At 37.3% G+C, this 15,442-nt stretch overlaps 1 protein-coding gene across 3 annotated transcripts in view; it reads left to right on the plus strand.

Annotated features, from left to right (window-relative positions):
• Window positions 1-15,442, plus strand: part of THADA (THADA armadillo repeat containing) — a 433,436-nt gene that overhangs the window by 92,583 nt on the left and 325,411 nt on the right. For all 3 annotated transcript variants that reach the window (XM_072635750.1, XM_072635749.1, XM_072635751.1), the window contains 3 exons: window positions 109-241; window positions 2,422-2,535; window positions 5,315-5,437. In XM_072635750.1, the coding sequence (XP_072491851.1) occupies window positions 109-241; window positions 2,422-2,535; window positions 5,315-5,437 (370 nt within the window). The remainder of the gene's footprint in view (window positions 1-108; window positions 242-2,421; window positions 2,536-5,314; window positions 5,438-15,442) is intronic.

The raw sequence follows: 15,442 nt of genomic DNA on the forward strand, positions 1-15,442 counted from the left end.
ACTGTGCCACCTAGCTGCTCGTCTAACTGTGGCCATTGTTACATTATGTGCTTTTGCTTCGAATGTGCCAGCTCCAAGCTCAAGTATTTGCTCCTTTACATTCCCTAGGTGCCCCAGTGAATGCCTACAAAGACTACCGGAGCAGTGGTTGCGGGATGTCTTGGAAGAAATTAAGTCCAGCAACCCTTCATCTAAACTCTGTGCCACCAGACGCAGTGCTGGGATTCCGTTCTATATTCAGGTAACCAGGACAATCCTTTTATTACCTATAATCCAGCCCCTGTGTCAATGAACAGATCTTACATCAGGGAAATCTCTACCAATTCCGTGCATGCATGTTGGTTTATTGTATGGAAACTGTTCTTCTGACAAGTCTGCTGTTTGAGAAGATAGTGAACAGTAAGGACCTAATGGTCCACATCCCTGCCTGCCTTCAGCTGTGGCCCCTAAGTGCAACAGTGTTTCAGATGGAACCATCCTGCATTTTCTTCTTGCCTCTTTTCAAGCAGGACACATGCTGCTTTTGTTAGGAAAAGGGATCATAGCACCAGAATGTCAATGCATGGGGCAAAACAGACTGTTCCTGTGCTCATGGGCAGGGGGAATAAGGGAAGAAGCTGGGAAGCAAGGAGAGCTCATTCAGTAAGCCAAAAGGAGACCCCAGCGCTGGATATCCTTTTTTTTATGACTTTTTTTAAACTTTTAAAAAAATATATTATTTTAAACATTCTTTTCTTTTTAAATTTTGAATTCCAAGTTCTCTTCTTCCTCCCACCCTCTCCCCCACCTACTGAGAAGGCAACCAATATGATATTAATTACACATGTGAAATCATGTAAAATATATTTCCATTATCACTCATGTTTTTTTTCTTTTTAAAAGCAAGAAAAATAAAGTGAGAAAATTATACATCGATTTGCGTTCAGAGTTCACCAGTTCACTCTCTGGAAGTAGATAGCATTTTTTCGTCATGAGCCCCTTGGAATTGTCTTGGATCATTATATTGATCGGAGTAGCTAAGTCTTTCACAATTTATCATCAGACTGTATTAGTATTACTGTGTACAATGATCTTCCAGTTCTTCTCACTTAACTTTTTATCACTTTGTATAGGTCTTGACATGTTTTTCACTGAATGTACTTTTTAGCCAAACTTTTTTAAAGTAGTCAGTGGAACTGTATTGGGGGAAAAAAAGAAAAGAAAAAAAAATTAAGGCAAGATTAAAAATGTGGGAAAATTCCAAATGAATGAGCTGAAGGTTTATTACTCGCTTCTCCCAACATTCTTCTCTTTTGCTCCCTACATAACCACTCAGTTCCAATAGACACCATATGCAGAAGAAAGGATTCATTATGCTTAAAAGAAAGAAGGATGTTGACTTGACACAGAGGTCAGCAATGTATAGTTGCACAGGGTTAAAGCTGGTAACCTTCATAAATCAACTCTGTGTTGGCCTCTACTAGGCCACTGTTCTTTCTCCTCAGTGTGATTCATCCTGTAGCAATGTTTGTACCTCACCTGAGCCGGAATACAGATGTGAAGGCCAGAAGAATATCTCATTGTTTGATGTGAACTCTGTGCTTTTAGCACATTCTTGGTACCCTCATCAACATTAAATGATCTTGAGTTCCTTGAGAGCAGGGACTGATTTGATTTTTTTTATTTGTGTATGTTTTCCATCCATATATCTGTTTCCACATTGTTTTCTTCCCATTAGAATGTAAGTTCTAGATGGCAAGGACTGTAGTCTTTGTATCCTCTGCATATAGCGCAGTACCCACCACATAGTAGGTATTTGATAAATGCTTGTGAAATTAATTTGTGTCACAGCTCTTCAGGGTTCTTCTGTGTAATTAAACAAAAGTAATCTATGAACTGTGTCTTTCAGAAGCCAAAGGACTAATTTTACAGGGAATTTTATTCCTAGTTCTCCCTTTAAAGAAGATGATTCTTATTACAGAGTCTTTGTTATAGTATCTGATATGCACTTTTCTGTTTTGGAGTTACTATTAATTATGACATTATAGAGCATTAACAGGTTCTGGCATCATAGCATTTTTAGAGCAGGCAGGTATATTAGAGATTACCTGGATAGACATCTTTGTTTTACAGCTGAAGAAACTGAGGAATAAAAGGTTAAGGGAGTAGCTTAAAGTTTGGGTGGCTGTAGCTGCCTAAAGCTCCCAGCTCCAAGGGCAGTGCATTTTTCCCCACAGCAGGCTGCCTTCCCATTGTCTCATGGATGATTTAAACAAATAGTTGAAAACAGACCAGTTGTATGATTATTCTGCATGACGACGAAGCTATGTAGATGAATCTTGGAAATTCTGAGCTTGGTTTGTATGGGGAAAAGGGAATAGTAGGTATGTATGAGGGGAGAGTACATTGAGACCTGTTAGTATCTGCCCTGTTTTCCTACAGGCATTGTTGGCTTCCGAGCCAAAGAAGGGCAGGATGGATTTATTGAAGATAACAATGAAAGAATTGATCTCTTTGGCTGTACCTTCAGGTGACTCACCGAGTTCAGTTCCACAGGTAATAATTAAATCACTCCCTCAAAATCTTACCAGGAAGGCAGTTTTAAACTGTTATTGTCTTTAAAGCAAAACCAAACTCAGAAAGAACTCTCATTTGAGTGGACCTGCTATCGCTGTGTAAGTAAGGGACAAGACAGATACTCAAAACCATTTGGAGTTTGTTTTTGTTTATTGCTCCTCCCCCTAAAATGAGCCTTAAGCGCCACTTCAGTGGCTGTGTATTGTCTCTGTAAGCCGTTGTTTCTAAGCTGTGGTAAAAAACATCCTGTTTCCATTTGGGAGGGTTTTGTATGCAATAATGATTGCTTCTGATATTTATAAACTAATATGATGTCACTTAACAATTTCCCTTGGGTGTCTCTCTACCCCTGAGGCATGTTTAATAGCATCGGTCAGGCGAAACTTTTCTAAAAAAAGTTACTACCCGACCACCTTTTACAGGTGGAGAAACCACATCTTTCCATTTTAACATTAATTTATTTTAAGCACCTAAAAATCTTGTTTTGTGAGATAGGTTTTAGTTATTAAACCAACCAACAAGCACTTTCTGAGTTTATAACCACAAGATTAGGTACTATGCTAGGCTGTGTGAGAAACATAAGGAAGCATGAGACCTGGTCCACACCCTCTCCTCTATCGTGGAGCATATAGGTTAGATGGGGAGAGAAAACAAATACACGTAAAAAGATATCTAATAATACAAGAATGTTCATGGTGAATGCCAGATGGAGTTCACTCCAGTGCTGGGCTTAACACTTGTAATGTCACCAGCAGCATTAGAAATGTAGTTGCCATCTGACAGCTAAGTGGCTTCCAAACTTGGCCTGTGTTTGGTTGGTTAGCATGTACTCTGTATCCTCCTGAATCAGGAATGGAGTCTCATTCATCATATGGTAGCACCTCTTTGCAGTATTTTCCATACTCTTCCTGTAAGTGGGGTAGAACAGGTCTGAAGAACTCCCACTCTGACCAAAGGGCCCATGCTTGCTGTTTCCAGCACTCAAATACAGCTCTGTCCACCTCACGCTGTAGCTGTGTGCACACCAGCCCATCAGACACCTTTACTGCAGGGACCTGGCTGGTCCCTACCTTAGTGGAAGAGCACACAGGTCAAAGGAGATGGCTAGAAAGTGGAAGGTTCAGAAAGCAGGAACATACAGAGACATTGTCAATACAAAGATAGTTTAAACAGATGGGAAGATAGGAGGCACAAAATAGAAAGATAATGTTTAAGAAATAAATTTTTATTGATATGTTTTATTTTTACATCCCCAACATTTCTCCCCTCCCCCCCTTTTTTCTCATTGCAGGGAGCTATCCCTTAAATACAAAATGAGAAAGAGGGAGTAAAAAGTTGGAGGAAACTAAGCAACTCAACAGTCAAGTCTGATACTATATACAATATTCCTCATCCAAAGTCTGCTGTTTTGTGCAGTGAGGGCATATGCCTTCTCATAAGAAAAATAGACTTTAAGAGTATATAAGAGGTGGAAGCTAATGTCTAGGTCTCCTAAATCATTATTTGTTGAGCCTAACATTTGCCCATCTCTATGCTTACAGTGTAAGGTATACAAGAGAAAAAGACCCACTCATTACTTTTCAGGAGCTCACCATCTCTTTGGTGAATCTAGACTTATCCATGTGAAAGTGAGAAGTACTACATAATAGAAAATTAAGCACTAGATTGAGTTACAGAGATAAATGCTATACAAAATAAAGATATTGTTGGTGGCTCTTAGAACAGTCAGTATATATGTCAAACAGGGAAGGCTTCATGCAGTAGATGGAGCTAGTTCTTGAAGGTCAGGATTGAAAGTGTTAGAGAGAATGCAAGCTTGTTAGAGAGGAGGCTTTGCATGTGGAAGGTAACATTTCACTGGGAGATAATGGACATCAGATACCATCAGTAACCTTCGTGTTTCATCTAGTGATCACAGATTTAGCAGCTCTTTAGTATTTGATTTTGAAAAGCTCTCTTATGTTTATTTAAAATGAATACCTTTCAAAATAAATGGCCATTTGGGTAGACTGTTGGTAAATCATTTACACTGAAAGTGAAAAAAAAATTACTGAATCCCTTTTCAAATAAGTTTTCTTTCTGTGTGAAATCAAGTTTTTTAGATTCTCCATAGATTATTCTGTTAATCTGGGTATTTTACATATTTATCTTTGTAGTTTGCATATTGTATATAGTAGTTTCCAGGAATTTTCTTTATTTCTTCTCATGTGTTATTATCCCCTTCTCATTTTTTATTTTTCATAATTTAGTTTTTCTTTCTCTTTTAAAAAAATCAAAAAAGGTAATGTTTTATCTATTAGGCCTTTAAAAAAAAACAGCTTCCAGATTTATTGAATATTTTAATAGCATTTTATTTTCTTTTTTGTGTTTATTATTTGATTTCCAGCATTTCTGTTTTTGTGCTTTTTTTGAATGTTATTTTGTTAATTTCTAGGTTTTTTAGTTGCTCAATAACTTCATTAGTTTTTTTCTCTACTCTTTTCTTATAGGTTTTTAGTAATAATTTTCCAACTCACATTTATTTCCATAAGTGCTTCTGAAAACAGTGGATTTTAGTTTTAAGTAATAAGTAACAGCCATCCCACCCTCCACCACATATGCAGATTTATACCCCTTTAGTGACCATTTAAAATTATTTTTAATAAATTTTGCAGGTTTTGCATTTTCTCTCTTGATATGTTTTAGTTTTGTTCTGCAGCTTGGAAGAATTTCAGGGTTAGTTATGGTTGTTGGGTTTTTTTGGCTGTCTTTGCTCCAGGTCCATGCTCTAAATATCCTTAGAGCTTTGTTCAGAGATACTCGTCTGGGTGAAAACATCATTCCTTATGTTGCTGACGGAATTCAAGCTGCAGTTCTGGGCTTTACATCCCCTGTCTGGGCGGTAAGTCACTCCATTGTTTTCATTAAACTGCATGTCAGAATGGGTTATTATTGACTGAAAATTCATTCACTTGACTGCTGGGAAGAAACACTTTTTCAGTGTTGTCATAGATGGCATAGAAAAGCAGATTGCATGATCCAGATTTTAATTTTTTTATGTACATTTCTATTGGTATTTTGTTCACATGTCTCTTATATTTTCTGCTGTATCTCTCCCCCATTGCCTCTTGAAGAGCCATCCCTTATAATAAAAAACAAAAAAAGAGTTACAAAGAAAAGAAGTTCTGCTAGCCAAAGAAATCTGGCATTACATGAAGCATGTGCTCCCACTTCTACAAAGAAGCAGGAAAAAATGTTTTTTTTCATATCTCTCCTTTGGGACCAAGCTGGGTCATTAGAATTTTGCAGCAGCACTCAATTTCTGTTGCTTTGATGGTGTTGTTTCTACTTGTATTTTTGTACTTATGTACATTGTTTCCCTGGTTCTGCCTATTTCACTTTGCTTTAGCTCATGCCCAGTTAGTTCCATGTGTCTAGGTTTTTTCTGTACTTCTCTGTATTTACCATGCTCATTATTTTTTTTTTCTTTCCTTTTTTTTTAAATCAGAGCTTGATGTATTTTGATTGTATAAATTTAAGAAATTGATAGAGAAAATGTCAATAATTCTGATTAAACTAAAATAATACATACCATTTTTTGAGAGCCAGTTACTAAATATTTACCAGCCTACCACTGTCCTTCCCTATAGGTCTTCAAACACAGGTCAAATGATAAGTTGTTGAGGATATTGAAAAGGAGAGTCCTGGTCAGTTATGTTTTTCATGAGACCTAAATGGGCTCTGAAGATCTTTCCCATCTGAGATTCTCTGGTTCTTTATTTTTTTATTATTAAATTTATTTATTTATTTTTAGTTTTCAACATTCACTTCCTTAAGATTTTGTGTATCAAGTTTTCTCCCCATTTCTTCTTCTCACTACCCCAAGATGGCATTTCATTTGATATAGGCTCTACATATACATTCATATTGAATCTATTTTCACATTAGTCGTGTTGTAAAGAGGAATTAGAACCATTGGGAGAAACCACGAGAAAGGAGAAACAAAGAAAAAAAAGGAGAGAACCAAGGATATGCTTCAATCTGCGTTCAGCCTCCGTATTTCCTTCTCTGGATATGAATAGTATTTTCCATCATGAGTCTTGGAGCTGTCTTAGATTCTTTCATTGCTGAGCAGAAATAAGTCTCTCACAGTCATTCATCACACAGTGTGGCTGTTACTCTGTACAACAGTCTCCTGGCTCTGCTCACGTCACTCAGCATCAGTTCTTCTAAGTCTTTCCAGGTTTTTCTGAAGTCCTCCTGCTCACTATTTCTTATCGCACAACAGCATCCCATTACATTCGTATACCACAGCTTGTTCAACCATTCCCCAACTGATGGGCGTCCCTTCAATTTCCAGTTCTTGGCCATCACAAAAAGAGCTGCAATAAATGTTTTTGAATATGTGGGTCCTTTTCCCATTTGTATGATCTCTTTGAGATACAGACCTAGAAGTGGTATTGCTGGGTCAAAGGGTATGCACAGTTTTATAGCGCTTTGGGCATAGTTCCAAATTGCTCTCCAGAATGGTTGGATCAGTTCACAATGCGTTAGTGTTCCAATCCAACATTTATCGTTTTCCTGTTTTGTCATGTTAGTCAATTTGATCGGTATGATGTGATACCTTAGAGTTGTTTTGATTTGTATTTCTGTAATCAGTAGTGGGCAGCTGAGTTCTGTCATGCTCTCTATGCTGCCCTGTTATCATAGCACTAAGGTTGTTTGAATCTGATGGCAGTTTTTTATTAAAGCTTTCTAAGTGTGGTGGTATCTACTACCTAGGTAAACTTTTGCCCTTAACAGAATTTTAGGATACCCCAAGCTCTATAGAGTTTTTTTTTCTGGTTCCATATAAAATGGATAGACTGAGGTTTAATTTTATTTAATAACCTCAGGTTTGTAGATATTTGAGTAATGAAAAGTGGATTGATAAGAGAAGAGTGGAAAAGAAAATCCTTCTTCCTGTGCCCTATTCAGGACTGGATACTTCCCTGGGTAAAAGTCTGTATTTAGGTAGGCTAATTCATACCTCTTCACAGCTTCGTGTTAATCATCTTTCCACCATGAACCAACATATTATGATGATGGCTCATTGTACAGACCATCAGTTAGAATTAGTCTGTCATTCTGTAAGCAGTTAATCACAGTTTATGAAGGCCCTGGGCCAAGACAGGGAGGCTGCAACTACAAAAAGGAAGACAAACCCTGCCCTCAAGGAGCTTACCCTATGCTTTACATTTGCAAAGGCTTCCCGGAGCAGCCCCTCTCACAGACAAGCATTCTGGGAGATTCTCTTATAATTGCTTTATAACTAGGCCCCATGGGGTCACACTGAGGGCTAAAGATGTCAGAGAGAAAAGGATAGAGCTCAGAGACGTAGAACTGGAAATGGAGAAGACAAGGGCTTTCCAGAATTTTCTTGCTAACTTATCCCAAATGGTCATCCTCCTCCTGGAGGGACACAGATCTTGTCAACCCTGAGACTTCCAAAGGGGAAGGGAAAGAAGCATATTTGCCGGAAAGACTGTGGAAGAGTCATCAGAGTGATTAATAAGGACAGACCCAAGGTGAATGAAGAAAAGAAATAAATATTAAATGAAATTATCAGTGAAGGACAGAAATGGTAGCTCTTTAGGAGGAAATCAACAAATCCATCAAGAAACTAGAGAAGTTAGAGTAGAGGGCGGAGACGCTTGTCATTGCAGTAGATTCTGTGAAAAAGAGAGCCCCAGAATTGTAGGGCAAAAATTCAAACAAAGAAGAAAAATCCAAACAGGGTTGAAAAGTAAGATTGGAAAAACACATGAAGAAAATCATTCCAGTTGCAAATATTTTCATTTGTTGGGGCAACTGGGAATGATAATGTTTGTAATACATTATTAACTTTGTATTTTTATATAATTATTATTGTACAGTACCCTACTTCAAGAATACTTTTTATCTTACCAAAAAAAAAAAAAAATCCCAATGGAGGATCTCAAGGCAAAATGCCTGCCACACTCAGAGAGAGAAATATGGAAGTCACTCACATATTGTAGCAGATCATGTTTGTGTATGTGTATGTGTTTGTGTATCATGTTCTGATTTGTTATACGATTTCTTTCATTTATCTTAGTCTGACTACATAGCATGACTATAGTGAAAATATACTCAATAGGAAAGTATATGTAGAATCTATACAGAATTGTATGCAGTCGTGGGGAGGGAGGGGGGGAGTGGGGGGTAGGTGGGGGGGATAAAATCACAATTGTATGGCAGTGACTGTTGAACATTACAAAATAAAATAAAAAAAAAAAGAATACTTTTTAAAATGCCAATTTATGAGCCATAGTAGAATATGGTTATTTACATTACACAAGTTTTTTCCATAGATTTTCCTGTTAGCGTTCTTTAAGTAGTGAAATCTATTATTGTATTTAAAATCTGATTCAATATACAGAAATTTGATTTATAATGTAACTTTTTAGGAACACACATTGCCTAAAGCAAAGTACTGCTGTACTTGCTGTGTAATTCTTCTTCTTCTTCTTCTTTTTTTTTTTACTACATTATAGACTTTAAAAATTAGCAAAATGACTTTAATTCAGCTTGTGGCTCAAAAGAGTGTTTTAGGAATGGCATTAATGCATGTATTTAAGAATGATTGCTAACAGATTTCTTAACATTCTCTGACATGAGACCATACAAGCCTGTCACTTGATCACTATAAATCATCAGCACATTTAAAAAGAGTATATTTGATTATTTTGTGCATTAAGTAAACTTGTAAAACTAAATATGAATTAATGAAAAAAAGATCAAGTAAATGTACAATTAGAAAATGTGAGGCACTTAAGTTTTCCCATTCTATTCAAGTGTTTGAGGAGGAGATGTTATTGGTGCTTTAGGACCCCTAGAATGGAAACTTTCTATTGAGCAAAATATTGTTATCTCTTTATTTAATAGATGAAACATTTGAAATGCAGAAAAGGTGACTGAGTCATCCACAGTCACACAACTAGGAAATGCCAGAAAGGAGACAAAGGCCAGGTCTTTGACATCTTGTGAGTTGTGACTCCCCCTTGGCTTCTCATCTCCATTCAGTTACTGTTCAGTGACTACTGTGTTGAGTGCTCGGTACTCAGCACGAGAAATCATCAGTGATTGTTCATACGCCTAGGAGAAAATAGACTCCTTCACTTGACCAAATTCAAGGCCCTTCACAGTAGGTAGTAGCTCCTGGCTCCCATTTTTCCCATTTCCCATTATTCCCCATCTACCAGAATTGAAGTGATATTTCCCCCAAATGTACCAGCTGGCCCACAGACTTAACATTCTGTCTCTTACCTTGGAGATTTTGCACAAATCATCCTCCATGTCTGGGAATCACTCTCTGATTTCTGTCAGAATCCTTACCTTTTTTCAAGGTTTAGCTCAGTACCATCTGCTTTGTGAAAACTTCCATGATTCCCCCAGATAGTGCTCATTTCCTCAGTTTACCTTGTATCATACTTCGTTCTATACATAATATATTCTCTTCCCTCTCCTCCCATCCCTCTAGTAGAATGTAAAATCCCTACTTGAGAGCAGATAATGTATTTTTCTCATTGTCTTCCCAGTACTTAGCACACTTCATAAATATTTCTTGGATCAGATACGAACACAACATGGAGCTCCATCCAGGAGCTTATAATCTAGTTGGGGTGATAGAATGCACATATCTATGCATATCTATACATATATATTTAATAAATATATAAATAGACATAAAGATATAAAATACATGTACATAAATAAATTATAGATAAATACACATAATCCAAATCTGAGTATGTTAAGTGCATTAGAAGAAGACACAGCGTTATGAGAGCAAAAGACAAATTCCAACGGGGCTTCAAGGAAGAAGTTTTTCAAAGAATTTTTTCTTTCTTTTGTTTTTTTTAGTAAAATAAATCCTGAATAGAGTTACCACAGAAGCCATTTGTACAACTTGAGAAACTGAATAAATTTTGGGTTTTATTTTTTTGGTGGGGGGTGGTAGAAAGAAATGTGCTTCTGAGTTGAGCAAACTGACATGAAGTTAACTGTACAGCTGCAGACGCCTTGTTCTACTTCTTATAAACTGGCCAGGTTCAAAAGGACAGCCAGATAAGATGGATGCTTTCCTTTTTGTGCATTTAAAATCTCTTTAAAAAATTCTTTAACACATAACTTTGGAATGAGACAGTTTATGAAAACCCCATTTTAAGATGATTGTGCATACTGTACATCAAAACTTAACATTTAAAATGCTTTCATAGAAATAATTTGGCCATTTTAAATTGATTTGACTATTTACAGAATACTACTCTGGCTACGGCCAAGGTTTTATTTGGCGTTGGAGTTGGAGTCAGATAATTTATATTATAAAAGAAGGCTCATTTTATAGAAAGCTTATAATCCTGGATTAGGGAGAAGTTGCATTTCCTGGCAGTTTCAGAAAAAGCTGTTGTATACATCTAATTTTTTTTTACAGCTTTTTTCTGCAAAGAAGTGAGGTCTGAGTACAGAGAATTTATACACACACCCTTTCTTTACTTTAATCAGGAATATTCATCAGACATTCCATCAGCCAAAGCAAGTAGTAGAAAAGGGACAGGGATGGAAAGATGAAGTGAGGGTAGGAAAATACAGAGAGGATGACTAAGAGAGAAAAAAAGGACAGAAAAAGCAAACTAGTACAGCTTGGGAGGTAGCGGAATAGAACTACAAGTGTCTTTGCCAGTATCTTGCTGGGTGACCTTGGGCAGGTCTCTTAGTCTTTCATGGTGTTGCTTTCTTCATCTGGGAAATGGTGGAATGCGTGATGTAATCTTTAAGCCTTCATCCGGCTCTGAAGTTCTCTAATTCATTGTTGATGAGAAGTGAGAAAGCCATTTGAAAATAGGGAAGACAACTGTAGTTCTAATCTACCATGTTCCATTATTCTTGCAGATGGTAGGGAGCAAGGGAAAGCCTTCTCCTTTCTTTCTTTTCTACTACCAGTCCTTAGGGCAGTGAGGTGGCACAATGGTTAGAGCTCTGGGTCTGGGCTCAGGAAGATGAGTTCAAATCTGACCTAAACACTTAACTAGCTGTATAACTGTGGTCAAGCCACTTAACCCTGTTTACCTCAGTTTCCTCATGTGCAAAATGATCTGGAGAAGGAAATGGCAAACCACTCTAGCATCTTTGCCAAGAAGACCCCAAATGAGGTCACAGCTGAAATGATTGAACAATACCACCACTAGTGCTTTAGTCCATAGTAGGCAGCAAATACGGTGGAAAGAGCCCTCTGTTTGGAATCAGAGGATTTGAAATAGGCAAGCATATCATATAATCTTCCTGGGCCTCACTTTCCTCATTTATAAAATGAGCTCATTGAATTCATTTTTCTCAAAGTTTTCTTTCGGCTCCATATCCTATGAAGGTTATCTAATAAATGGAGAACAATTATCAGATTTTTCTGTTAGTCCATACTTTTTATTATTTTTAGGTATTATAGTTTGTACCCTCTTGCATATGGACTTTCATAAAGTAAGAGGTAGAGGAACTTCTTAAGAATAGATGCGTAAATTAATGACAAGAAAAATAGGGATCACATCGCTTTCCTTGCAAAATTCCAAATTTAACTTGTATAGCTTCTGTTACTTGTTAGTACATGACAGAATTTACTAGAACCAAATTGCCCTATTTTTTTGAAAAGATTATCTGACAGAGAATATTTTTAAATATTTGACAGGACATATTTTTTTAGTTTGGGTACTGATGAATTTTCAGTCTCTTCTTTTTCAGGGTGTTATTCAGTTTCTTGACAGAGATTTTCCCTCATTTGCTGGGAGCCTTGTTGCCTTCTTTTTAGGCTTAAAGGATCTTCTGTGTTGGCCATTAAATGCAGTTTTGCCCCTGAGGGGATGCATTAGTCACTTGGGAGGATCAGAGAAATGGGTGCTTTGGAAAACTAAAATCTACGTTTGTATATGGGGATACACATTCCAAATGCTAAGAGTGAGAGAGTTTCTTCTTCCTTTTCCCAAATATTTTATAGCTTCTCTAGTTATGTTGTATGGAATTTCTCTTTCTTTCTCTTCCTGCTGAGTTTTGTATAGAAGTGCCAGTGATTTATATGGATTTATCTTATATCCTACAACTTTGCTGAAGCTAGTAATTATTTCAGTTACTTTTTTTAAAGCACATTCTCTAGGACTCTAAGTATACCATCATATCATCGGCAAAACTGTATATCTTTGTTTCCTCTTTGTCTGTGCTTTTCCCTTCAAATTCTTTTTCTTGTCTTATTGCTGTAGCTAGCATTTCTAGCATGATGTTAAATATTTGTAGTGATAATGAACATCCTTGCTTTATTTCTGATATTATTGGAATGGCCTCTGATTTTTCTCAATTACATATAATGTTTCCTCTAGGATTTAAAGAAATAGTATTTATCATATCAAGAAATGGTCTACTTTATTGCTCTGATTTTTAGAGTTTTTAATAGAAATTAATGTTGGATTTTGTTAAAAGACTTTTTTAGCATCTATTGATATGTCATATAGTTTTTATTATTTTTTTTAAATTTATTTATTTAACTTTTAACATTCATTTTAATAAAATTTGGGGTTCCAAATTTTCTCCCCATTTATCCCCTCCCCCCACCCCAAAACACTGAGCATTCTAATTGCCCCTATCACCAATCTGCCCTCTCTTCTATCATCCCTCCCTTCCCTTGTCCCCATCTTTTCTTTTGTCCTATAGGGCCAGATAACTTTCTATACCCCTTTACCTGTATTTCTTATTTCCTAGTAGCAAGAACACTACTCGACAGTTGATCCTAAAACTTTGAGTTCCAACTTCTCTTCATCCCTCCCTCCCCCCCCTTCCCTTTGGAAGGTGAGCAATTCAATATAGGCCGTATCTGTGTAGTTTTGCAAATGACTTCCATAATAGTCGTTTTCTGTAAGACTAACTATATTTCCCTCCATCCTATCCTGACCCCCATTGCTTCTATTCTCTCTTTTGATCCTGTCCCTCCCCAAGAGTGTTGACTTCAGATTGCTCCTCCCTCCCATTGCCCTCCCTTCTATAATCCCCCCCCACCCTGCTTATCCCCTTCTCCCCCACTTTCCTGTATTGTAAGATAGGTTTTCATACCAAAATGAGTGTGCATTTTATTCCTTCCTTTAGTGGGATGTGATGAGAGTAAACTTCATGTTTTTCTCTCACCTCCCTTCTTTTTTCCTCCACTAAAAAGTCTTTTGCTTGCCTCTTTTATGAGAGATAATTTGTCCCATTCCATTTCTCCCTTTCTCCTCCTGATATATTTCTCTCTCACTGCTTAATTTCATTTTTTTAAGATATGATCCCATGCTATTAAATTCACTCTGTGCTCTCTGTCCCTGTGTGTGTGCGTGTGTGTGTGTGTGCGTATGTGTGTGTGTAATCCCACCCACTACCCAGATACTGAAAAGTTTCAAGAGTTACAAATATTTTCCTTCCATGTAGGAATGTAAACAGTTCAACTTTAGTAAGTCCCTTATGACTTCTCTTTGCTGTTTACCTTTTCATGCTTCTCTTCATTCTTGTGTTTGAAAGTCAAATTTTCTTTTCAGCTCTGGTCTTTTCATCAAGAATGCTTGAAAGTCCCCAATTTCATTTAAAGACCGTTTTTTCCCCTGAAGTATTATACTCAGTTTTGCTGGGTAGGTGATTCTTGGTTTTAGTCCTAGTTCCTTTGACTTCTGGAATATCATATTCCACACCCTTCAGTCCCTTAATGTAGAAGCTGCTAGATCTTGTGTTATCCTGATTGTATTTCCACAATACTTGAATTCTTTCTTTCTAGCTGCTTTGCAATATTTTCTCCTTGACCAGGGAACTCTGGAATTTGGCCACAGTGTTCCTAGGAGTTTCTCTTTTTGGATCTCTTTCAGGCAGTGATCGGTGGATTCCTTGAATACTTATTTTGCCCTCTGGTTCTAGAATCTCAGGGCAGTTTTCCTTGATAATTTCATGAAAGATGATGTCTAGGCTCTTTTTTTGATCATGGCTTTCAGGTATTTTTAAATTGTCTCTCCTGGATCTATTTTCCAGGTCAGTTGTTTTTCCAATGAGATATTTCACTTTATCTTCCATTTTGTCATTCTTTTGGTTTTGTTTTGTGATTTTTTGGTTTCTCATAAAGTCATTAGCCTCCATCTGTTCCATTCTAATTTTGAAAGAACTATTTTCTTCAGTGAGCTTTTGAACCTCCTTTTCCATCTGGCTAATTCTGCTTTTGAAAGCATTCTTCTCCTTATTGGCTTTTTGGACCTCTTTTGCCCATTGAGTTAGCCTATTTTTCAAGGTTATTTTCTTCAGCATTTTTTGGGGTCTCCTTTAGCAAGGTGTTGACCTGCTTTTCATGCTTTTCTTTAATCTCTCTCATTTCTCTTCCCAGTTTTTCCCCCACCTCTCTTACTTGATTTTCAAAATCCTTTTTGAGCTCTTCCATGACCTAAGCCCATGGTATATTTATTTTGGATGTGTGGGATACAGAAGCCTTGACTTCTGTGTCTTTCCCTGATGGTAAGCATTGTTCTTCCTCATCAGAAAGGAAGGGAAGAATTATCTGTTCACCAAGAAAGTAACCTTCTATAGTCTTATTTTTTGTCCCTTTTCTGGGCATTTTCCCAGCCAGTACTTGATTTCTGAGTTTTCTTTCTACCCCCACCACGCCTCCAGATCCGCCCAGCCAGTGCTTGGGGTCTGAGATTCAAATGCTGCTTCCCAGCCTCAGGGCTTTGGGCAGGGGTGGGGCTGCTATTCAGTGTGAGATCAAGTTCAGCTGCTCAGGTGGGGGCAGGGCCTCCACTCAGGGCTCAGTTCCCTCAGGGGGTTTATGCAGAGACCTTCAACCATGGATCTGAGCTCC

This window comes from Notamacropus eugenii, chromosome 1, assembly GCF_028372415.1.
Source record: "Notamacropus eugenii isolate mMacEug1 chromosome 1, mMacEug1.pri_v2, whole genome shotgun sequence".
NCBI lineage: Eukaryota > Metazoa > Chordata > Mammalia > Diprotodontia > Macropodidae > Notamacropus > Notamacropus eugenii.